Below are 24,806 nucleotides of genomic sequence, written 5' to 3'. Positions count from 1 at the left end.
CTTAAGGGCAATTTTAGTTTCACTCCTTGAAAGCATATATATTTCACTGTGCTTCTAAAACCACTTTTCTTAAATTAGCACAGGACAATAAATGTGTTTCTACTATCATCTGGAACTCTGAAATAAAGTATTACAAAATACTAAATTTTGTACAAGACATCCATTTTTTAATGATTACTCATCTCACAAAAAGTCTTTAAGACAGTTGAAATGTCTATATCGACTATCAGAAAATAAATTAATGTCGGCTAGAAAATGGAAATAAAATGAGAGTAATGCTTCGGAATTTAGTTTAACATATATGTTCGGTTCATATTGATTGAGGCACATAAATAATAGTATGTCCTATAATTGTGTTAATTAACTTAATAATAATTAGACTGGAACATTATAAATTACTAGAGCTTGTAGGCATTTCTAAAGGCTGCAAAATTTTCTACCCATGCCATGTCCTGATAGCAAATTTAGAAGAATGAAGGAAAGAGATAGAGACCACATTTTCTATTTATTTTAATTCATAATTACTCTTGGCTAAAAATATTTTCTAACTTCCTGTGAGGGAAGCAAAAATATCCCTATTTTTTTTTTCTTGAGACCTTTTTCTCCCTTGAATTTTATGAAACTATTCTCTACTAGCTTTCCTACCTCTAATTGTTCCTTGCCATCCTGCCTTTTAAGCGTTACTGTCCTTCTGAGATCGGTTCTCATGCCTATTTTTACCTTTTTTGTTCTTTATGGTCCCAAAGCTTAAACTGAAATTTAAATATCACCTACCTGAGTCCAGGCTCCTCTCTCACACCCTGCATCACAGGTGCCACAAGTGGCAGGTCAGAATTGAACTTATCTTCCTTCCCTACAAACCTGTCCCTCTCTTCTTTATGTGAAACCCGGGGACCACTCAGCGACCTCCACTTGATTCCATGTGTACCTCCTCCTCCCTACTTTTAGCAACATACTCAATCCCAGAAATCCTATCTTTTTAAGAGTGATGATACCTCTTACATCTGTACCATCCTCTTGATTTCCTGCCACTGCCGCTTTGGCTGACAGCCCAGTCCTGCCCCTTCTTTTGGAAATGCAAATCTGAACATATTTTTTCCTTGCTTAAGACTCTACAGGATAAACTCTAACTCCTTGTCATGGCCTGCAGGCTTTTGAGGATCTAGCTCCTGACCACTTTCCTAGATTTCCCCAAAGTCTGTTAAATGGAACTTTAGTTCCAAGGGATGTCAAAAGCATTATATGAGGGAAAAAAGAGTTGTGCAGTCTGGTTAGTACAGGAAACTCTGTTTTAAAAGAAAATTAAACAAGATTCTGTAAATATTCTCATGTTGATTGTGAATCTCCATGAGAAATGTATGGTATGCAGTATTTTCCCAGTCTTATTTAGCCACAGAACACTCTTTCTCCTGAAGTTATTCACAACACCAGGGTTATGTGGCATATCCTCTGGTAAGCACTAGTATGAAGTACTTCCTGACTGTAGACCCTTGCCAGACCTGCTATGCTCAGGCCCTCCCAGGCTTAGAACAAACTACTCAGGTTCATAAATTCTGTCACTACACAGTTTCAGTGTAACCCTTTCGTGTCTGATGCCTACACTAGGCTTATACAACTGTGAACTATATAATCATATGGCACCAGGTGACTTGGTATGTTAAACAAATTTTCATGGAATTTGTGGGTGATGTGTTTGGGGTGATGAGTTGGTTGTCTCCCACTGGAATTTGACACTTGGTAAGACTTCACCTGATTATCTTCCTAATACTTGAAAGTACAGAGGTCCGAGAACTTATGCCCACAGAACATTCCCAGGCTGATATGGAATGGTGTCATCTGCTGAAAATATCTTTTTCACAGATCATAATATTCTGCAACTGCCTCAACATTTATGTGTCAAAGGAATAGTTTATACCCTTCCCTCCACCTAATATTTTATGCCCTTGCCTCCACCTTCGCCTTCAAACACATTCATACAATTTCGTTGTCATTTCACACTGCTTATGTAGTTATCACAATACGATGGAATGACAAGCCTCTGGGTCTTTACTTAAACTGCTCCTTCTACCTTGAATACCTTTCCCTTCTTGTCTATACTCTTTTGAGGCTCACCTGAAACATGTCCTCCATGATGGAACTTTGATCGAAATTCCCAAGTACTATTTGTTTTGTGTCTTCACCAAATATCACAAAACACACTATAGCAGTATTACTTTATAGATTCAAATGTACAAAAAATTAATTAAAAAATATAAAAGTATATCTAATTTCTGGGTAATAACATGTTATAGAACAAAACAGAGAACCTGGTAATATACTTCAGTAGCCTTAAAACAAAAACTGAGTGAGAGAAAGGTTACTTGAACAGATAGAAAAGCCGAGTATGTTTCTGAATGGGAAGACATTACAGAAAAGATGCCAACTTCTTGTGAATTAATCTATAGACTTTATGCAATTGCAATATATGAAAAGAAACAAACAGAAGAGAATAGAAAGGAAAATCCTAAAAAATTATTCCAAGGGGATTCTTGCCCTACCAAATATTATAATAGTAGAAAGCTATACTAATTAAATATGAAGTGGTTTGTGATGGAAGAATAGATCAATAAAGCATTAAAAGGAGGCCAGAAACACATGTCCATATATATTAATTATTTAAAATATGATTACGTTAAAACAAACTTTCTAGAAAATCATTTGGCAATATTTATTAAGCACTTTAAATATTTTCCCTAGTCTATAAATCTATAATAATAAAGAAATAAGAATATGTGAAAAGGTTATTTAAAGGTGATTCTAATTTTTATTTGTTATCAGAATAAATGTGGAAACAACCTCAAATTTCCACAATACAGAAATATTTAAGAACAATATGCTATTAAGTAGCTAAAAAAAAAACATGGCTTAAAGAGACAAAAAAAAAAGTATATATATATAATAGGCTAAATGAAAAAAGTTAAGGCAGAATAGTTAATTTTTCTCTTTTTAAATTGCCAAAATTTCAGTTTAAAAAGAGAAAGTTCAGGTAGGAATATACCAAAATATCTGCAGTTGTTATCACTAGGATTTTTTTTCTAGATTTTTTTATAATGTATCATCTGAATAAATATTTCAATAAAATGAGTGCTTGATATCTTTTAAGATCTTACAGATAGGGTTTTCTTCTATATAGCACAAAATACCTAATTCCAATTAACATTGCTACATTCATTTCATGTAACTTGAGCTTCTGTTTGGTTTCATCAAGAAGACAAACCTTTTGTGCATTTTGGTTAAACATGCATTAAACTTACCGTTCTTTGTGTTTTGATATCATGTGTATGGTGACAATTATCAATAAGATAAGAATTACTAAACCTGCAAAAAGACCTAGAAAACAAAACAGCAGGTATCAAATGCCAGAAAAATGTGACCTATAATTGTTTTAAAGTGATCATAGGCCCTATTGTGATGGGGAATATGGTATGTTACTTCTATACCTATCCTTCCCGAGCCATATAAATATTGAATTTCTAACAATCATACTTGTGCATAAGGATTTTCTGAGTCAGTTCAGTCCACATTTAATCTAAAGCACCAAGCATTTGACCATAGGATTCTAGTCAAGTTCCGTTGAGCTTTACTGTTCCTTCCAGTTTTATTAGTAATATTCTTGCCACTGGGATAATATTAGGAACTCAGGGCACCAGGATTCCACAACTTTGCATAACAACATTTCACTCGCAAGTGTAAAATATATTTTTCTACTGCAGAATAAACCGGCCTATTTTGATAGGACCAGATCATGTATAAGACCAAGTGTTAATGTAAACTAAACTTTTCAAATTTAAAATTGGGAAATAGTTGCCAGTTTAAATCATTTATTGTGATTTCTATCTAAAAGTGAGTTTATGATGTGAAGTGCATATTAAAATTCCCTAAAACACCACAAAAGATAATTTCTTATGAATTAAGGAGAAAAAATTAGTAATACTCAGGTAGAATATAGAACGTCAAATTTTGTATAAATTTTTATAAAATATCATCAGAATCTTTTTTAAGTATTTAAAAAACTTACCACAAAAAAGGAGAGCAACTGAGCCTAAGGAGAACACAAATCATGAACATATTAGTCTAGTTTCATTATTCATTGTAGTCCCAAGTCCCATGGTAATGTCCTAGAAGTTGTCACTCATTTCCCTCTCTTGAAGTCTACTTAAAAAGATGTATTAGAACCCTGGATTCTACCCACTCTTCCATCATTTCTTAGGTAACAGCTCATTAGATTTCTTAAAAATTTTCACTTTAAGTCGGGGTAGTTCATCAATTAAAAAAACAACAACAGTATTCTCAGTATAACCAGGGATTGTTCAGGTTAGAATGCAAATATTAACTGTTGTAATAGGCTGGTTAACATGTTTTTGGTGGTCCCTTTGTAAGCACTTTTAAACCTAGATTTAGCAATAAGAGAAGTCTCAGCAGTAACTCCTTACAAAATGTAAGGCTTAGTTTTGCACCTTTTAATTTAGTGCTCCTCTATTTCCTTTATTTATTTTTCTCAACCTCAGAAAGTTTTCCTTTTTCTAGAATAGACCACCAAATTCAGATTTACCTATTACTGTACCACTGGTTACAGATCTATATCAATTTAAAACCCAGGAGTAGCTAACATTCAAGGATACCCCTCATTCCATTCTCTACAGTGAGACAAGTGCCAGATGCAGCAAAGCCCCTCACACTTACCTTGTGATTTGCAAACAGCCAGGGGAGGGTTCCATTGGTGATCCTCTTGGCACTGGCTCTGGGGACTGCCTTCCAAGGTATACCCATCTTCACACTCCAGTGTGACGACAGCTCCATACTGATACCTTTTCCCAGACTCCAGCCCCTTCTGGAATCCACTCATATATTCTGGGAAGCTACAGTTTACCTCTGAAATTAAAGGAATTTAATTTACCAACACTATAGATGCTGCTCTTAATGGAAAGATTTATGAAACCAACTCAGTTCATTCTCGGTAAGTAAAGCCTCACTGAAATAACACAAAATGACATCTTAAGGGAGGGTCTTTCGGTGTAAGCCACCTATCTCAATAACCTCTATGTAATTTAAGCCAGATTATCCTTCTTTATGCCTTAGTTTCTAAACTAATAGTATTGGATAATTTCAATGATTTGTTAGAGAAATGGTGAGGAATGACTGGGTAATAGTAAGAATTCTGAGTTACCGTTTTATCAGATTCTATTCTTACTCTCCAATCCTTAATATATGTACATGCTTCCTGACTTGTTTTATTTTTCAGTAGTGTAAGATTTTGGATTTGAATGCTGACTCTGGGACTTCTTAATGTGGGACTTTGGGAAAGTTATAAATCTCCGCGTACTACTGAGACTATTCATGTATAAGAATAATAAAGGCACCAACTTTATACAGTTCTCATGAAGGTTAAATGATAATACATGCAAAATGCTGTGCACAGTATCAGGCATACAGTAAAAAGTGCTCAACAAATAATAGACATTAACTCACTACTCATATTTCATATATCTAATGGAAATGACATTCTGAAACTTTTATAAAAAAACACTCGTAATCTCATCATCACTGAGAGGAAATACACTGAAAAGATCATTGTTCTTTTTTATTAGTATTTTGTCAAATGTACTCTCTTTATAATTGTAATCACAGGTGAATTCAATCTGCTCTTTGGATGTTGAATTTACATAAGCATTCCGACTTTCTATATTTAAATAACTACATAAGTGATCCCTCCTCAGATAGGATATAGCCTAAGTCATCTTTCTTATGATCTTCAGCTTAATTAATGTATTTCCCAATTAAATGCATTTAAATTATCTAATTAATGCATTTATTTCTCAATTTTAAGTTGAAAGAACCTAACTGAATATATCTATTTGTGACAAATTTGATTTAAAAATATAAAAAAGATAATGCACCTTTACAATACGGGGCAGGTTGGCTCCAGGTTCCCTCGTGTGTGCAAAGAAGGAGTGCATCTCCCACCAGCAGGTAGCCTTGGTCACAGCTATACAAGATTGACATTCCAGGAGAAAATCGAGGTTTATCTCCACCAGTATGATTCCCATTGTGGATCTTAGATGGAGGCTGACATCCTAAGAAAGCTTAGACACCAATAAAAAAAAAAAAGGATCTTTAATTAAACCCAGAGAAACACACAGCCAACACTATCTATTAAAGTGATATAGAAAGAAGGCAGGCAACAAGCCAACTAATTAGTATCTAGAAATATTTGTTCACCCAAACCAAGCAGCACTGAACAGAGATCTGCACTGTATATAATATAAAAAAATAAATAAAAGTCAAAAGAAAATAAAACATCTATGGTTGCTGCCCACAACTGTAATCTATCAGCCAATAGCATTCTTTCCTTTTCCTTTTAAATATCAGAAAGGAAGTAGGTTAAACTATTGCCACACTCAAGGGTCACACACTCAAATGCCTATAGGAGCCAGGAAGTAAAGCCACAAGATATGACAAATGAGAGAGAACCTGCTCTTCTAAAAATGACAGCCACAGCCCAATTCAAACAACTGATACCTTGCAGAAAAGCAAAGGGTTCCTTAGCTTGGGCTGTGGAAATGGGTTACACTTAAGACTACTGTGCTGGCCGAAGAAAACAGTTCTAATAAGCTAGACTCAGTTCTTGGATCGCCAATTGTTTGCCTCTATTGTAGACAGTCCCTGATAAGACTAAAACTGCCAAATGATAACTAAAATTACAAGAAAGACAATTCAACAGGTTTGAAGGCCAGCTTCACTCTTCAGAGCACCTCAAATTATCTTATTGGCTGATATTACAGCTTTAAATATCAATTATCAAGCAATATTACTGCCAACATTTGCCAGCCTCTCAAAAAGTAGGTGCATTTTTCTTCTTCTAAATAAGTAAAAATAACAAACTTTAGAGACACCCTTAGTTTGAAAGATAACCATCATCCTTTCATGTTCCTTTTCTCAACACATTTATAAAGAAAAGGATAAAAGAAAATCAGGTGAGAAGGTAGGGAGGTGTGTTATAAAACAATACAATCCCCTTTACTTTTACATGCTTTTCTTTAGCTAGAATGGCAAGTGCAGATTCAAAATCTTTTTCATCATTTTATGCAACATCTTATAGTTTATATTCCTTAAAATATCTTACCCTTTTTGATACAAGTTGGTATATCTGGCACCCATTTGTTATTGGTATGACACTTAATCAAGTGACTGCCATTCATGAGGAAGCCAGGGTCGCAGGCAATGTATACAGTGTCATTGTGAGAATAAGAAGAAGTTTTATTTAGTATCTGCCCATGTTTGACATCTGGGTTAGGGCAGTGGGTCAAAGGAGGAGGTTTTAAGCACTGTGGAGGAGGTCCACTCCAAGATCCATGTCCTTTAGAATTACTTATGCATCGTATATTTTTCTGTCCCAGAAGAGAGAATCCTTGGTCACATTCATAAGACACTTCAATTCCATATAAAAAATGTTCTGCCATTATACCGGTGTGTCTCCCATTGTCAATCACTGGTGGAGGTGGACAGTAAATAACTGCAGGAGAGATTTAAGAAATTCTACTTCAGCTGGTACACCAAGGTGGACAGTCTTCTTTTGGGTACAAATAAAACTATATGACTGCATGTATTGCACATAACTATAAAATTATTTAGAATTCACGAACTGGATTATGCTTTCTTTAAAAAAGGCTTGTTAAATTTTATGATTACATGAGTAATACATACTCATTCCAAAAAATAAAAATACAGTAAACTAATAAAGAAAAAAGAATACAATTATGTTACCTTAAGTAGAAACATATGCTATATATATATATATATATATTTTAATCTTTAGCAATTAGCAGATATCTGTCAAATATACAGTTACTACTTCATAATTTTATTTCCCATTGGCAGTGCTAACCAAACACTGTAAGATTTTTCTTATGTACACTGAGATAGAACACATAGATTGTTGAGGTAGTTATAGACTAGTTCTTCTGTGGCCTGGCCTCTCTGACCCCTAATACTCCCACTGACAACTTTCATTCCTAGCTTACCTTTACAGAGTGGAATCCTTTGAAACCAAGTACGATTCTCAGCATCTTGACACTTCTGATAAGCATGTCCAGTCAGCCGATACCTAGAGAGAGATTATAATACATTTCCTCTTCCTAATATCACATCTCTGCAACTTAGCCTCCTCAAACTGCAAATACAGAAGCAACCCTAAATAAGAACTTTGGATGAGGAGAGTTATAACCCTTGACCCTCCATGTAAGAGAATTACTTTAGACTTAGAGTTGCTCACAACAAAGCCATTTCCATGTTAAGAAAAAAGTGAAAAGTCAGAGATACTAGACCATTGCAACCTCACATTCTGTGAGTGTGACAATGAGGAACTTCTAAAGGGAGTCATCCACACAATTTGATAGTAGAATTAGAGCATAAAACAAAGTGGAGACTCTCAGAATGGATTATCTTATACGCACCCATCTTGACAGGATGTATTAACTAGTATCACATGTGAATCAGCTGGAATCTCTTGAACTTCTTCTCCCACAGGTTGACATGCTGCTTCTAGAGAAGGAACATTGGAATTACTCATACATGCTGATATCAAAGAGAAAGACAACTCTGGGACTGAAAGTACCTTCACACCGAGGGGCAGAAGGACTCCAATTTCCTGAAGGCATACAGTGAATGGATTTGTTTCCCACAAGCAAGTAGCCAGGGTCACAGGTGTAGTCTACGGTCATCCCAGAGACAAAGAGAACCCTGTTTCCACCTGTATGCCGACCGTGGAGGAGCCCAGAAGGTGGCTGGCAGTCTGAAGAGAAAACTCCCCACATAAATGCCAACAAAAGTACATATACTCAAGAACATTAAGTATACAAAATTTGACAATAGACAATCTAAAAGTTTTAAGCCAAAGATCCCAAAGCTCTAATTCATTACCAAATGATTTCTGCTCTTTTGAAAGAACTAGACATCTTTAAACAGGTCCTCTCATTATCTACCTTGATTATATGTCAGATACAAGAGGCATTTACACAAAGAACAGATACAACAGACATAAAACATTCTACCACAGAATGGAAGGAATGGGATAGTAACCTGTGCCCCTTGCCTTTTTCCACGACTCTAGCTTTCAGTGGGAGATAAGAATAAATAAGTAAATACCTCACTTTTCCCAAATGAGTTTTTACCTTTTTCACAAGCTGGTATTTCAGGATCCCAGGTGTTATTGGCTTTGCAACGAATCTGACTACTGCCCTTCAAAGTAAATCCATTATTACACACGATAGTCACACTGTCATTGTAGAAATATGGGGCTGTCTTGACAGATATCTGGTATCCGTTTACAACGTGGACGTGTAAGCACTGAACAGCAGGGAGGGAAAGTTTACAGAGAGGAGCAGGGCCACTCCAGATGCCCATCTCTTGATGATTGCTTGTACAACGGATGGTGCTCTCCCCAATGAGATTGAATTTTACTCCTTCCTCTGGCCCTGGGTTACATGTGTAAGTGACTGTGGTTCCATATGGAATGTCTTCTGAGGAACTTCCTGTGTGTTTTCCATTGTATATGACAGGGGGTGGTGGGCAGGTGATTTCTGGAGAGATAAGAAATTATTGTAAAATTCTTTTGCAGTATTAGACACAGAAGTAGAGAAATAAAGCTGGTTGTAAACTTGTTCTTACCATGTTTCCTATAGGATATTGGTGAGTTTTGATGATATGAGTTATTTCAAAATTTAATAGGTAAATTTTAAATTTAAATAGGTTTCATTTAAACAGGAAATATTTTTGTAATGGAAATATTTGTTAAAAGTGAACATGCACATCAATACCATATTATAAGGCATATTCCAGTAGTAAATTATTAATTAAAATATTTCTTTTTTTAACAATAGGCAAATAAAAGTCAAAGGGGCAGAGAATTAAGCTTTTTTGAGTACCATCTTTGTGCTTAGGTGATAGGATAATTTAGCCATAAATATTTATTGTTGATTGAGCATCTACTTTTTTTTTCTTTTATTTGTTTTTTATTTTTCAATTAGAATTGGCATTCAATAGTATTTTGTATTAGTTTCAGATGTACCACGTAGTGGTTAGATATTTATATATTTTATGATATGATCCCCTGATTAGTCTAGTACCCACCTGGTACTATACATAGTTATTATAATATTATCTACTATATTTTCTATTCTGTACTTCATGTTCCTGTATTTGTAACTATTAATTTGTACTTTATAATCACTTCACCCTTTTTTTTTTTTTTTGGCAGGCAATTTTCTCATCTATAGAGTAGGAATAGAACCATTTAACTGTAATAACTTTGAAGTCTGCAGTCTTGTGCTGACTTTACAGATGAGGGGCTCAAATTTCAGAAAATTTACACAAATTGCCCAAGATCATATTAAGCTATTAAGCAGTAGAAAAGAATATGAGTTAAGATCCCACACCAATTTCCTTTAACTCCAGTAAAGAATGGTGGCTCATGTATTCATTGCTTTCTTCATCTTGTTATCCTAAATTACAAAAGAGAACCATCCACTAAATACATTTAAAAAAAAAAAAAAGGTTGCAATGCTTTGAAGTAGAAATATGTGACAGTAGAAAGAGAGCAAAACTGTACAACTATAACTATTAACAAAATAGAACAGAGCCAAATATTCTTTTTCCTATAATATAGCCTAAAAGAGAAATCTCCCAGGAAATGCATAGACCTCATATTATTTCAGGTTCTCTGTTATTTCTACTACTCACCTTTACAAAGACGAATCTCCATAAACCAAGGAATCTTGCCTTGACACTGCTGATAAACACTCTCACCTAATCGGTACCTAGAGACAGAGTCATGTCATTTTGCCAGCTGGGAACCAGTAAGTTCAACAGAGCTAAAGGCTCAAATGCAGACTCACAACTTTCAGGACAAGAAGCAACAGGAACAAAAATGTAGCCAGCATCAGTACTATCCATTCATTTCATAGGCATAGTTTCCATGCATGTAAAATAGCACAATCAACACTTCCATGAACACGTAATAGGGAAGGGTCTTTGAGATAAACTCTTACACAGGGCCTGCAGTGTGCATTGATAAGCCAGATATAGTACAGGCTGAGCCAGCACTCATTCACTCACCCTTCATCACAAGAAGAGTTAACATCCAGTCTAATAAATTGATACTGGGGTTTTCTAGAGAGATGCTTTTCTATAGGTTCACACTCTGCCACTAAGAAAAGAGACTAGGATGAGAAATCAACTCAAGGCAACCTCAAAACCACAAAACATCTACATTAAAAGCCTGGCACCTGTGCATTTGGGTGCAGTGGGTGTCCACACTCCCTCAGAGGTACAATTTATGGATTCTTCTCCCACCAGCACATAGCCAGGGTCACAGCTATATTTTATAGATGTTCCAGGGTCAAAGCGGGTCCTGTGTCCATCTTCCTTTTGCCCATTGAGAATTTTAGGAGGAGCTTGGCAAGCTAAAGAAAAGGAATGAAAATTTTCTTATATAACAACAAAAGGAAGAAACAACAAAGAAATTGTCACTAATGCTACAATTCTACTCTGGTGGCACTTGTATGGTATAGAATGTATCTTACAGCCCAGTTCTGGGTAATTTTAAAGCTCCATTTCTTAATCTTTTTCTCTTTTCTGCATTAGGGCTGCTGTAGATTTTGTTCAGTTCCCACTTGATGCTCAATCTTCTTACCTGTCTCTTCCTTTCCAAAAAAAATCACCTTGTATGCTTTCAATGGGAGATTCTGATATATCCATGTGGTAGGGGCTTTTGCTAACTTCCCTTTTAAGAAAGCCCTATTAAGATAAATAAGCATTAATTTTCCCTAAAGAAGTGGGCAATTTAATGGTCACTAATGTTTTTCCCCAAGGATACTCCCACAAAATGAATGGTTGGGGCAGTGTTAAGAAAGTCTTCTATATAATGTATATTCACTACACATATTTAGTAGAATTGAGGGGATTAGGTACTGAAAAAAGTCCTGCTTAAGTCCATAACTCCTTCCTCTAACTCTTCAAAAAGATGAATCAGTAGCACCTTTTCTGAGTGTTGGAACACCCACCCTTTTCACAGACTGGCGGCAATGGCTCCCATCTGCCTTGGGCATTACATCGAATTCCCTTGCTGCCCTTCAAGGTGAAGCCGAGCACACAAGCAAATACTACAGTGTCATTATAGGAATATTGATCTTTCTCCCCAGATGATATCTGGCCTCTTAGGATCTGGGGAGGTGGACAATGAATTGTAGAAATATCAAGTTCACAGCGTGGGGCAGGGTCACTCCAGGTCCCAAACTTCTGACTGTCAGCGGTACAACGGATGGTGTCCTTTCCAATCAGGATGAAGCTCACTCCTTCCTCTGGGTCCGGGTCACAAGTGTAAGTGACTGTGCTTGCATATGAAACGTTTGCTGAAGGGTTGCCTGTATGTCTTCCATTAAGAATGGGAGGAGGTGGTGGACAAAGAATTTCTAGAGAAATTACAGAAAGAAATGACAAAATTGCAGCTGTGCTATGAAGAATGTCATGGACCTTGCTTGGTACCACACTCACCTCCTAGGTTCAGGGACAATGATATATGAATCTGTAATAAGTCAATCATGGTAGCTATAGCTATACAATTCAAAAAGTATAATTTGAAACAATTTCTGAATATATCTACTCCGCTGATCCTTGGATGACTTTTACTGAATATATGTTTTCCTTTATGTTAATGGCCTGGCTGGCAAGTCAACCTAGCTTTCAGAGAAAGAAAAGCCTAGGAACACTGTTTTAATTGAGTAAGCCGATACTAAAGAAGTAAATGAAAGATCTTCAGTTATATCCATTAAAGATGTCTAGGAGAGATCTTTTCTCTCTAAGCCTCTGTATAGTAATGACTAAATCAAAAGCTTTTAGTTAACCTGAGAATGCAGTGTCCTGTTGAACCTCTGACAAAGAACTAGCTGCAAATCACAGTTGCCTAACTTACCTTCACATACTGGAATCCTGGTCCATAAAGCCTGCTGCCCAGCAATTACACACTGACTAGAAGGTTGGCCTTTTAATCGGTACCTAGAGACAGAAGGTGGTCATTTAGAACTATTAGGCAGTTGGTGCTGGGAACAATAACGTCTACTTAAAATCCAAGACAAATTCACTTAATTCGTGTATACCAACTCTTGTTAGCATCACCTCTAACAACCTCATCCCAGCTGTCCATTGATCCTTGCACAGAAAATTTCTCAGGTTAACACCATGCACAGGTAAGCTAAGTGAATTAAACCTCATGAATAAGCCCTCTGGATACTCACCCTTCATTACAGGAAAAGTTCACAGCTACACCAACACGAAGACTTGGAGGCTTCTTTATCTGCCCATTGAGAAATGGTCCTGGAGATTTACAATGTGCCTCTAAGGAAACATGCCAAAGATGAGCCAAGCATGGCAAATAACAAAATAGCCCAAATTCTTAAAATTAATGGTATATTTAAGGTACCTTTACATGTGGGAATGACAGCACTCCAGTCTCCTGAAGACAAACAGTGAATGGTCTTTGCTCCAAGAAGCAAATAACCAGGTTCACAGTTGTAAGTCACAGACAATCCAGGGACAAAGGGGCCAGCATTCTTTCCTGTGTGATGTCCATTGCGAATCAGAGGAAGTGGTGGACACTCCAGCGGGAAATCTTTACACACACGCATTAGAAAAAAGGCCATCAGATGGTTTATTCTTTACAATTTGATTTTGACTTAGTACATGGATCTAAATTAATGCACATGATCTATATAATCAGTCAAGTGTCCTTTAATTGTATCCATTTTAAGCAGGTGTGGTTTAATTGTATCCATTTTATTCCACAAATAGCACATTATTTTCATTTTCAGTTACACTTTATGATTTGCCTTGTGGAAAATTTCAATCACCAAAAAAGTCCATTTTCACTCATACTTTTATCCTACCCTCAAGCTGATTCTCTGTTCCAAAAGTAACATGTTATTATTTAGAGAGATTATTCTGCTAGATATTAGTAACATAGTTTTTTTTATCTTGCATGTGAAAATATATACATACATATTGGGTATGTATATGTATATTTGCATATTATTCTATGCCTTGCTTCCTGTGTTTAATAATTCGTTTGTGAAAATTTTCCTTGTCAATACATACAGGTCTATTTAAGTCTTTGTAAAGGATTAATTATTTTCCATGGCCACCTTATTTTGTGAATATCTTCAGATCTTTCAATCTCCATGATTATATATCTATAGACAGAATCATAATTTTCTAAAAATAGTTTATTCACCTTGTTAATTGATTTATAATTAATCAATATTCTTTTTTATTTAAAAAATAAGTAGCTAATATTGATGGTCTAATTTCTGTCAAATATAGCCAATCCTTATATAATTAAAATTCAGATTTAGATTTAAAAAGAACCAAATTGAATTTAAAAAAATTTTAAGAACTTATAGTAATTCATATTTTCAGTCACTTGATCAAAATGTTATTGCTTAGGAGATTACTTGGAAAAGTAGTGGATCCTTCAAAAAGTGTTTATAGAGGCCACAGACAACAGCGCATCATTTCTGCCAGACTGTATTTGCAGCTATTAATAGATGAGTTTTAAACTCATTGAGTGTGTTTTTGCTAATAGACCTCATATTTCTTCTCATTTTAACATTAATTTAGATGTATAGTTTTAAACCACCCAATTTGCACAGCACCAACAAACTCTGGCCCTGATCCTCGTGAGACTTCTTCCATTCAATTATTATGTATATTCTGTTACTTTTTCCCATAATACTTTAAAATCTTTGCTCTATTGATGTTTGTTAGATGAACAATTTATAGTCCTCATGAATAAAAAGCAACTAAGGAAACTAGAATTCTCACCCTTTCCCTTGCTTCCTCCCTCACCACCATTCCCACAACCACACTGTTATTCCTTCAGAATGAAACAAAACTTGATCTGCACAGAAATGCAAGCCTCAACCTCCCAACTCAGTTTTATTTTCATTCTTACTCACCACTTTCACAGGTTGGTAGTGGTGTCGGCCCCCACTTTTTATTTGCTTGGCACCAAACGGACTTGTTTCCTTTCATGGTGAAGTTGGTATTACAGGTAAATGTCACAGAATCACCATGTCTGTATGGTGGTCTAGGCGTTTTAATTTTGTGTCCCCCTGGTACCACAGGCTCAGTGCAAACAGACTTTTTGTTGTAATATTCACATACAGGAGCAGCTTTATCCCAGATTCCTTTCACTTGGTCTTTACTTATACAAAGAAGAGTTTTTTCTCCGATGAGGCGGAATGCAACTGGACAACTGTACCGTACCAAAGTCTTAAGAGGTACGGGGCCAGAAATATAACTATTCTGGCCATTTCTGATAGGAGGAGGAGCGTCACAAAAAATCTCTAAAAAATAAAAAAGGAAATACGTGGTGATATTGATCATGACGATGAAAAGATTCAAATTTAGATTAAAGGCCCAAATATAAGTCATGCCATTTTTTTTCAGAAATAGTCTTAGAAATGTGTATAATTTACTTCTTACTCATAGCCCCTGGTTATTCCCGGGCTCCTAAATACTTACCTTTCTCTTGATCCTCAGCAAACAAAATCAACATAGGATTTACAACCCCATCTTGACCAAAAAGTGACAATGAAACAGTTTATTAAATACTTCTGAGTCCAATAAATTTTAATGATAAAACAAAAGGAAAATAGCACCTGAAAAAAATTGTTAATGACATGCTAATCACATGAGGGGAGGCACCATGGACTAATGAAATTTGGGTTTAGTAGACCTGGTTTCAAATTCTCACTGTCATTTAATAGCTGTGTGACCTTAGGCAAGTTTTACTCTCTCTAAGCCTCAGTTTCTTAGCCTATAGTATAAATCAAACTACTTCATAATGTTGTAATGAAAATCCTGTGAGAGAAAAGCACATGAAGGAGGCGAGTGCAATATCTGGAACACGTAAAATTTTTGATGCCTGTTTCAAACACGCACTAGGGCTACAAGTGTAAGAACATTCTGTCCTGCTAAAGATACTGCAGCCTCACTACAGTCATTTGTCATCCTTTGATTCTGGACCCCTTTGAAAAAAGCACAGGAAATAATCAGAGGTTCATAATAATGACTTCACACCCTTTATTTAATTGTCCTAATGGGCATGAAGGATATTAATTGTTTATAGCTGGTAGCTGCACAACTTTCCTGAATGAGTCTTAGAAAAAGAGAAAATTGGCAACCTTCAGAATATCTGGTCGATTTACACTTAGCTCCAAGAGTTGCTCATCAGCAGCAGATTTGGCACAAGAAGACATTTTCAAACCTTTTCGGCACATCAGTGCTACTCAGTTTCAGTAGGGGAAACTTTTGAGAGTCTTTATCTTAATATACATAGAATATTAAATATAATATGTAGTCAACTGAATAAAGTTAGTTTTGGTCAGCATTCTAGAACAGACACAGAAGAGTGGCCATATACGTGTTCAAAGTAGACATAGAATAAGATGTTATAATTGCGAAATGGAGGCGAACGCACCAAAAATCAAGAGGCAAGATTCATACTTAATTATATTTGCTTTCTACTCACGTTCACAGACAGGAAACTTATTACTCCAGAATACTCTCATTCCTTCTGAGACACACTGACTAGAAGATTTGCCATTTAACCGGTACCTTAAACAACAAGGGATAGCAAATCATCACCAGAACAAACCAATTCTCAGTTGCATGGAATTAATTACTTCTCTCAAGTATGTGGTATTAATAGGATCTGTTTTTTTAAGCATTTCTGATTTACGAAAAATGTCCAAGATTGTGAATTAGCTCAGATATCTGATGACTCCATACCAGGTAAAAACACAGAAAAAAAAAATCCTATGATCATATTCTTTAAAAAAATTATTCCTTTTCTCTTTGGCATCCAAATATCAAGATCCTCTTGGATCATTTAGAAAGGAAAAACTCAGTTCCTAGTGAAGAAAATATCAAAGACTTTGTTCCCTAAGCTCACCACAGAGAATCCTTTTTATTAAGCCCCCATCATCTATTCATTCTCCATAAGAGAAGCTTTAACTTTCTGATCCCAAATTTTGCTTTTTCAAATAATGAAAGGACAATTCCCAGCTTTTGCTGGCCATGCACAATACATACACTTGGAAAAAAAGCAATAGGATTTGCTGAGTAACAGAATTCTTGGTTAAAAAGGTAAAAGGAGAGAAAAAAACATCAGAGAGAGAAAACAAATAACTATCTTTAGAGATCACATTTTGGAATACTTAGCTATGAATCAGAGGTCTCAGTTCAAGCCCCGTACCCTCACACTCACCCCTCATCACAAACAAAGGAAACCTCTGCCCCTAGTCGGAAATCAGAAGGAGCCACCATATGGCCATTGAGAAGTTGCCTTGGAATGGCATCGCATGATTTCACTAGGAAAAAAGAGGCAAAGCTGGCACATGAAGAGTTAGAAAACAGTAGAGTTTCCTTAAGATGGAATACAACTTTAGGCACCTTCACATTCCGGGGTGGAATGGCTCCAGGTTCCCAAGGATGTACACTGTATAGGGTTAGCTCCAATGAGAGTGTAGCCAGACTCACAGCTGTAGGACACTTCCTGTCCAATTGAAAAGAATTCCTTATCCATTTTGTTATAATTACCATGGTAGATTTGTGGAGGTGGTAGGCACCCTGAGGAAAGAACATGACCAAAGGCCTTTTATTTCTGAAGTAAGAAGTTTCTTCATTACAACCTAAGCCAACCTAGAGTTGGCAGGGGTGAGATAAACATGGTCATGTCATCTTGCCTGTCTAAAGCAGAGAGGTTTTTGGGAGGTGGAGTGGAGCAAACATGCATTACTGTTTTTAGACACAGTGAACCATGCAACTATCTTCTTTCCCTATCTTGATCTCTGCCAGAAAACATTACACCCACTCACCATTTTCCACCCCATTTAATGAAATAATCTCAGATATTCTCTGAATAATATAGTCGCCAAGGGAACTGAGCTTTTGTAATATACTTTCGCCACTAAAGTCTACCTCATTTTTCCTGTTCCTCAAACCAGGTTAATGAAGATACCGAGCCTTGTAGGAGGGGCTCCCAAAGTTGTCTGGTTTTTGTAAGTCAGACATTTCTCAATAAGAGTAGGAGAGAAAGGTAGACTTGGTGAAGAGATTCAATCTTAATTCTAGCTTTATTCCATAAAGGCTACACTTTTCCAACATGAGAATGCATAATGGCAAATAGGTTGAGCATTTATTTTATCTTCATTTAAATAAAATTTAATCAGGTGTATGTTTTTAAAAATCTCTAATCATTGGCTCTGGTACTATGTACCTTTTTTTTTTTTTTTTTTTTGAAGCTCCTTCTAATTTCTCTAAAATATGATAAATTTCTTACCTCTTCAACATTTATTTTATTTTCACATTTACTTTCAAATTCTTTAACTAGTATCCCCAAGTACATAGACTATCTTTCTCCTCCTCTTTGCCTAGCTACCATGTATCTATTCTTCCAAAAGTATAATTTTATTTCTAGATCCCCAAATTTTCAGTCCAACTCACCCTTGAAGCACCTTGGCAGTGGAGGATTCCATTTATTGTTTGATTGGCACCATACTATGTTGCTTCCTTTCATGGTAAAGCCAGGCTTACACTTAAATATCACAGTATCATTTAAGAAAAATAAATGTCTAAATCCAGATTCCATAATTCCATTTTCAACTTCTGGAATTGGGCATTTGACTAAATTAATACACTGAGGGGGAGGGCTGCTCCAGATGCCGACTTGATTGTCTTTGCTGGTGCAATATATTGACTTCTCACCCACGAGGTCAAACAGCTTTTTCCCATTCTTTCCAACATGGCACCGATAAGTCACCACCATTCCATAGGTAAACTCACTACTGCTGCTGTAAAAGCTCCCATTGGAGATGGTTGGGGGTGACTTGCAAGGAATAGCTTTTGGGGGGTTAAGCAGGAAAAGAGAGAAGACATTTCAATGTTATACTTTCTGGGAATTTTGTCTTCAGTCTTCCAAACCAATCTCCAATTTAGCCTACAATTAGCCCATATTTTTTAAATTGTGTATCCTTATCTCAAAGATGGTCCTAAATAAGAAGTAGCACAGTCAGCAGGTACATGGAACTGCTCTGATGAAAACTCAAAAACTATGATCTGGTTCCCATGCCCAGTGGATAGATAAACTGTTGTAGGAGGCACCTAAGGTGGCCTACGTTTTGCATGGAATTAAGTGGGCACTATGTGATTTCATGGCATATTTTAGTTTTAAGCATTTATCCACTATGAAATAACTTATCATCAAAGGGGAGTAATCAAAGGAGAGTGTGGTGGGATTGGGGTCAGTAGAAGAAGATAAACCACAGCCCTATGACCAGAACTTCCCAAACTAAGTGTAACCCTCTTGGGTACTCATTTTGATGTGTAGATGCCCAATATCCCTCTAGAAGGGGATAAGAAGAATTACATAGGGTGCAATAAAGGCATGATTTTACTCACATTCACAAAAAGGCATGTCTTTATCCCAGATTACAAGATTTTCTGAGACAATGCATGTAGCAGATGAGTCACCAACAAGTCGATATCTAAAGACAAAGAGATGAGGGATCATCTCCTATCTAGATGGACATTTTAGGAATTCTTAGTTCTCTGTCCACTGAAAAAAAAATGGCAAATAATGGAGTATCACATGTGACAGGTAGTGGTGATAGACTAAGGACTCATATAAAAGATTCAATAATCTAAACCCAAATAAAATTTGACCTCTTGGTGGGTATCATTAGAGATTTAAAACTAGAAGAGTAGCCCAAGCTTCTTTCTCTTCTAGGAATCCTCTCTAGTGGGTAATCTCTAGAGCAGATCAGGACGGTTCCCTTTTGTTTATCTATTTTTAAGGGTAGGTGGCAATTACTCAGATGTCTTTTGGGAGACTGATGGTTCCTGGTTGAAACTACTGTTTTAATACCCACGTACACTGAAAATGTCTCCTGCCAACTCACCCTTTATCACAAGAAAATGTAATTGTTGACCCAAACACGATACCCATGGGTGTGAGGACAGAGCCATAAAGGAGTTCTCTAGGACTCACACATGTTTTACCTACAAGGAAAAACAAAACAAAACAGGAATTGGGCCTGGGATCTGAGGTTCCTTTTATGTTTTATATAAAATCTCAACTTGACCTAACTTGCTGACTAGTCCACTTATGTTTATTAAAGAAATTTTTGACATTTACAAAAATTCTATTTTCTAAAGGATAAGTTAACTCTAGAATAGTATTTGTTTAAGGCACATTCTCTATATTTCTGAGTGCACATGCAAACATTGCCTGTGGTCAACCATAATTTATAATCTGTATTTCCCCTTTTTATATTTTTTCAGTTGATAGCATCATCTATCAAGTTCTGTGTCTTGAATTAAAAATCAACTTACACTCATCATTTTCTTCCCATAACTCATTCTTTATCCCCTTCTTTCCTTCAATCAGTCACCAAATTTTAGTGACTAATTCCAGAAATCCCTGTCCAAACTAGCTATTTTACCACTGTTGTAATCTCTCATTAGAACAATGAGTAATAAAATTCACCTAACTTTGGTCTCCACTGGCCCAGTATATCTATGCACATCTACCACTGCACACATTATTTTTCAGAGGCATAAATGTGGTCATGCCACTCCCTACAGTCAAAAACTTACAATGGGTTATCATTGTTTATTGGGGAAAAAATATATATGTGGCCCATCACAACTAAGCTCCTAACCACTTAATCGACTTTTATTCCTCAGCATGCACTTTATCTTACAACCATGTTGAATTATTTTAATTTCAAAAGACATCATTTTCATTCATACTTCTATACTTTGGAATATGTTGTTTCCTCTGTCTGTAATGCTTAATTCTCCTAGGTAGCATTTATTATTTACTTCTCTATGATCTCAAGAACTTGATCTCTATGAATAAATGAAATTATATCAGTGAAGTATTTGTTTAAAAATCAGTCTTTACAATTAATATAGGAATTTCTCAAAGGAAGGGACTAGCAGATTTTTAATTTCCCCAGTCCCATCATCTAGCTTAATGCTTCATACTTAATAGTTACTCAAAAATATCTCTTGAATTAAAAGGGGTAAGAATAAAGTGAAATTAATATTCCTTGTACACTAACTTCTAACCCCACTCTACACAATACAGAGCATAGAGCAAGTTCATGGAGATTATAGGTAAACGGAGTTAACTACCTGTGATGATTTAACCTCAATACTCAACACCTTTAAGAGTAAAAGAAAACGGAGAACCTACGAGCCCCCTTAGTTTGAGATTTCCTAGTCTTTTATCTTAAAAAATAATAAGATTGCCTATAGAGATACACTAATGGACTCATAGATGCCTCTATTACAGATTACTCACGTTTACAGTATTCCTGAGCATCTGACCACTTGGAGTTCCCTAGGCAGGTGATAGCAAATGACCTCTTGATATACCCAGGAAGGCATTCATATTTCCAAGATGTCCCAATATCAAATTCAGACTGATCACTCTGAACCTTAGGTTTAGCAAAAGGAAAACTTGGCAGGAACTTACACTGACCTAGAGACAAAGACCACAGGAATATCAAAAGTAAGAGAGGCTAAAACTTCTACTCTGCCAATTACTCTGGCAACTTTGACCTTTAAGAAGTAAGCCTAAAATGGGCAATATTTTCTGGGACAAAGAACATATATCTTGCATTATAGCTGCATATACAGAAAAATAAGCCCAGAAATTCAGACTTTTTAGGACAGACAAGAGGAAGACATAGAAAAAGTTATTTTTCATAAAATTCCATAAAGACCCTAGAGTTGTTCTATTTTCTTACAACCTCATAAATAAAAACTAAAACCTTATAATGAAAACTTTTCTGGATGGCACAGGAAGCTAAAGTACATCAGAGACCTTATAAGCTCAGCACACATATGATTTTCTACAATTACTTTAATGTATTAACATCACTTTCTTAATCATTAAAGGTTTAGGCTCTAGCAATAAGAAATTGTTTTTTTTTACTATTCTTCAATATTATGTTCAATTAACCTAGTAGAATAATATGCCCCTCCCTAAAGAGAGCTTGGCAAATGCTTTCTGATGGGTACTAGATAAGAGGAACTAGTTATTTAAAAAGAGCTCCCTGTGATTAAAAATAATATAAAAGATAATAATAAAACAAATCTTATCCCAAGAGATGGGTAAGAAACTATACCACCCACACATTTAATATACTTGAAAAAGCCATTTTTCTAGGTAGGAAAGAGAGCTCAAATTTTAATGGCAGTTTATTTGAATATCAAATTAATAAATCTCTTACCTTTTCAAACAAGTCTAAAACAGGTACAGGTGAATGTCAAAGAACACACATGGACTAACTGATACAGGCAAACACAGAACTTCCAAGATTGTAGCCAGACCCAGCCTTTCTGTAGCCCAACACTTCTGTTGGAGAAGTTGTATAGAGTGGATCAAAGAAAAGCTGTCACTTTTGGGACTCAGATCTCATTGTAGGTCTTCCATTTCTTTCCTCTACTCCTTTGGTTCCCTCCATTAACACCTACAAATGTCTCCAAATGCATGCCTATGCAAAACAGCAGAACTGTACATGGAAAGTCAGGGTTTGACCTCAGTGAAGGCCAATTCACAACCTTGACATTACTTGTGCCAATTATCTTAAGCAAGTGGTTTAACCAGCAATTCTCCAATGTGAATAAAGACAGTACCAAATAATTCTCCGGAAGCTGGAAAACCAATTTAAGTCCACAAGATTTAATAAGAAGCAGTGGTGTGAACCAGGATGGAACTGAGATCTTGAAGCAGCAAAAGCAGAATGGTACTTTAGAACACGACCTTCTAAAGTGATAGGAAGTAAGAATAGTACTTTCTGGATGAGAAATAATGGGAAATTTGAATTCTCAATAAGGAGACTTGGGGACTCTCTCTCCTTTAAGGGACACTATCTCTCATTAGTATTGAATTTTCCAAAATCCCAGGGCACAGGACAGAATTTCCAACAATCATGTTCTCTTCCATATCAGAAAATGGAAAAGTCCATGAATCATGAAGTCATATGAGATTTATTAAGGGTTACTGCACCCTCTTTACACATTTATAAAATCAGAAATAAAAATGAGAGTAGATAATGACTGGCTTTAAAATAGAAGATAGCAAGATATTCACATATACATCCCTCATATCATGTTAAAAATTAACTAGGCAAAGCAATTTCTAGAGAACAGGAATACATGTAGCTCTTTAGTTAAGCTTTACCTGGAATGGCTTAGAAATTTATTTGAAATGAATGAAAAAGTAATATATAGAAGAATAAATCTGAAAGTTAGATCAAGAAGCAGGTAGAAGGAGAAATTATTATTGAGAATGAGAATGCCTTAACACTGGATTTCCTGGCTATTTAATCATTAATTTCCTCCCTTCCCCACTTCCACCCTTGACCCCTGGATGTTGCCTATTCCCCTTAAGAGCCGGATCTCTAAAGGCGGGGCGTCCCCTCCCACACATTCGCTGCAGCAGGGGCCTGGTGCACCCAGGGCCTGGCATACCTAGGGTATGGTCCATGGCTCCACCTGGGGCACAAACCCAGGATTTTCTGCATGCAAACCAGACATGCTAACCACTACACTATGAAGCCACCCTTATTTAATCATTTTTGAATGACAGTTATGCATATTCACCAAGGTATTGTCTTAAGCACAGGAGATGCATCAGCAAACATTAGAGACAAGGTCCTTACCCTCATAAAATTTATATTTCAACAGAGGGAGACAGATCATAAATAAAAATCAATCAATCAATAAATGGTATGTTAAAAAAATAAACAGTGATGTGTCTAAATGTAACACACCAGAAGGAGGAGGGGACAGGATGGCATACCGCTTCAATTACGATCATTAAGGAAGCCTATAAAGAGGAGCCACTGAGTTGTGACTGAAGGATTAGAAAGAACCAGCCAGGCAAAGTACTGGATAAAAGTGTTTTAGGCAGAGGCCTAACAATAGGGATGGATTTGCTATGCTTTAGGGACAAACAGAAGGCAAGTGTGGCTGGAATGCAGTGATCAAAACAGTGTCATGAGATCAAGTTAGGCAGCTCAGCAAGAGGCATCCTAGGGCTTCTTAGTAAGGTGTCTGCATATTATCCTGAGTGGAAGTCATTGGAAAGTTTAAACAGGAGAGTCACATGCCTGATTGACTTTTCAGAAAGAACAGTCTAGCAATTAGGTGGAGAGTGGACTGGATTTTTATTTTCATCAGCAGGGAGTACAGTCTGGAGGCTATTGTAGTTGTTCAGGCAAAAAAAAAAAAAAAAAAAATGAGGCTTGGACCACAGGAAGACAGTGAGAAGTGGATGATTTTTGGAATGTATTTTAAAAGTGGAATTGTCAAGTGTTTTTGTTATATTAGATGTAGGGCTAAGGAAATAGGAGGATTCAGTAATAACATCCAGGCCTTTGACTTGAGCTACTTGGTTGATGGTACTAAGATGGGAAAACCTGGGAAAGGAACAGTTTTTGTATCTTGCTTTTTGGGAAGGGTGTGTGTTGGGGTAGAAGGGTAGGCTGTTGTAGGAACAGAATTGGTTCCACTTTATGCTTGGTATATTTGACATACTTACTGGGCCTCCAGATGGAGATGCCTGGTAGGCAGTTGGATGTCCAAATTTGTCACTCAGGGGATAGGTCAGGATTACAGATAATAAATATGAGTCATTA

The 24,806-nt window shown here is 36.2% G+C and overlaps 1 protein-coding gene across 7 annotated transcripts in view; it reads right to left on the bottom strand.

The window, feature by feature from the left end:
• CR2 (complement C3d receptor 2) overlaps positions 1 to 24,806 on the bottom strand; it is a 32,785-nt gene that overhangs the window by 4,135 nt on the left and 3,844 nt on the right. Inside the window, exons 2-25 of one of the 7 annotated variants that reach the window (XM_016120117.2) lie at positions 21,461 to 21,640; positions 20,052 to 20,151; positions 19,552 to 19,637; positions 18,598 to 18,993; positions 17,545 to 17,721; positions 17,360 to 17,462; positions 16,622 to 16,707; positions 15,045 to 15,434; positions 13,514 to 13,702; positions 13,329 to 13,428; positions 13,007 to 13,089; positions 12,099 to 12,506; positions 11,322 to 11,498; positions 11,152 to 11,242; positions 10,777 to 10,853; positions 9,210 to 9,617; positions 8,654 to 8,830; positions 8,493 to 8,580; positions 8,061 to 8,143; positions 7,163 to 7,552; positions 5,937 to 6,122; positions 4,723 to 4,911; positions 4,058 to 4,081; positions 3,294 to 3,369 (exon numbers count right to left, since the gene is read on the bottom strand). In XM_016120117.2, the coding sequence (XP_015975603.2) occupies positions 3,294 to 3,369; positions 4,058 to 4,081; positions 4,723 to 4,911; positions 5,937 to 6,122; positions 7,163 to 7,552; positions 8,061 to 8,143; positions 8,493 to 8,580; positions 8,654 to 8,830; positions 9,210 to 9,617; positions 10,777 to 10,853; positions 11,152 to 11,242; positions 11,322 to 11,498; positions 12,099 to 12,506; positions 13,007 to 13,089; positions 13,329 to 13,428; positions 13,514 to 13,702; positions 15,045 to 15,434; positions 16,622 to 16,707; positions 17,360 to 17,462; positions 17,545 to 17,721; positions 18,598 to 18,993; positions 19,552 to 19,637; positions 20,052 to 20,151; positions 21,461 to 21,640 (4,264 nt within the window). Of the gene's footprint in view, positions 1 to 3,293; positions 3,370 to 4,057; positions 4,082 to 4,722; positions 4,912 to 5,936; positions 6,123 to 7,162; positions 7,553 to 8,060; positions 8,144 to 8,492; positions 8,581 to 8,653; positions 8,831 to 9,209; positions 9,618 to 10,776; positions 10,854 to 11,151; positions 11,243 to 11,321; positions 11,499 to 12,098; positions 12,507 to 13,006; positions 13,090 to 13,328; positions 13,429 to 13,513; positions 13,703 to 15,044; positions 15,435 to 16,621; positions 16,708 to 17,359; positions 17,463 to 17,544; positions 17,722 to 18,597; positions 18,994 to 19,551; positions 19,709 to 20,051; positions 20,152 to 21,460; positions 21,641 to 24,806 lie in introns of those variants that run through there. The other 6 variants (XM_016120125.2, XM_016120135.2, XM_016120142.2 and 3 more) reach the window with 6 other exon arrangements.

Source organism: Rousettus aegyptiacus, unplaced genomic scaffold (genome assembly GCF_014176215.1).
Source record: "Rousettus aegyptiacus isolate mRouAeg1 unplaced genomic scaffold, mRouAeg1.p scaffold_m13_p_22, whole genome shotgun sequence".
In the NCBI taxonomy this organism is placed as follows: Eukaryota; Metazoa; Chordata; class Mammalia; order Chiroptera; family Pteropodidae; genus Rousettus; species Rousettus aegyptiacus.
Note: the sequence above shows the minus strand (reverse complement) of the source record. Positions and strands in the feature narration are given on the sequence as shown.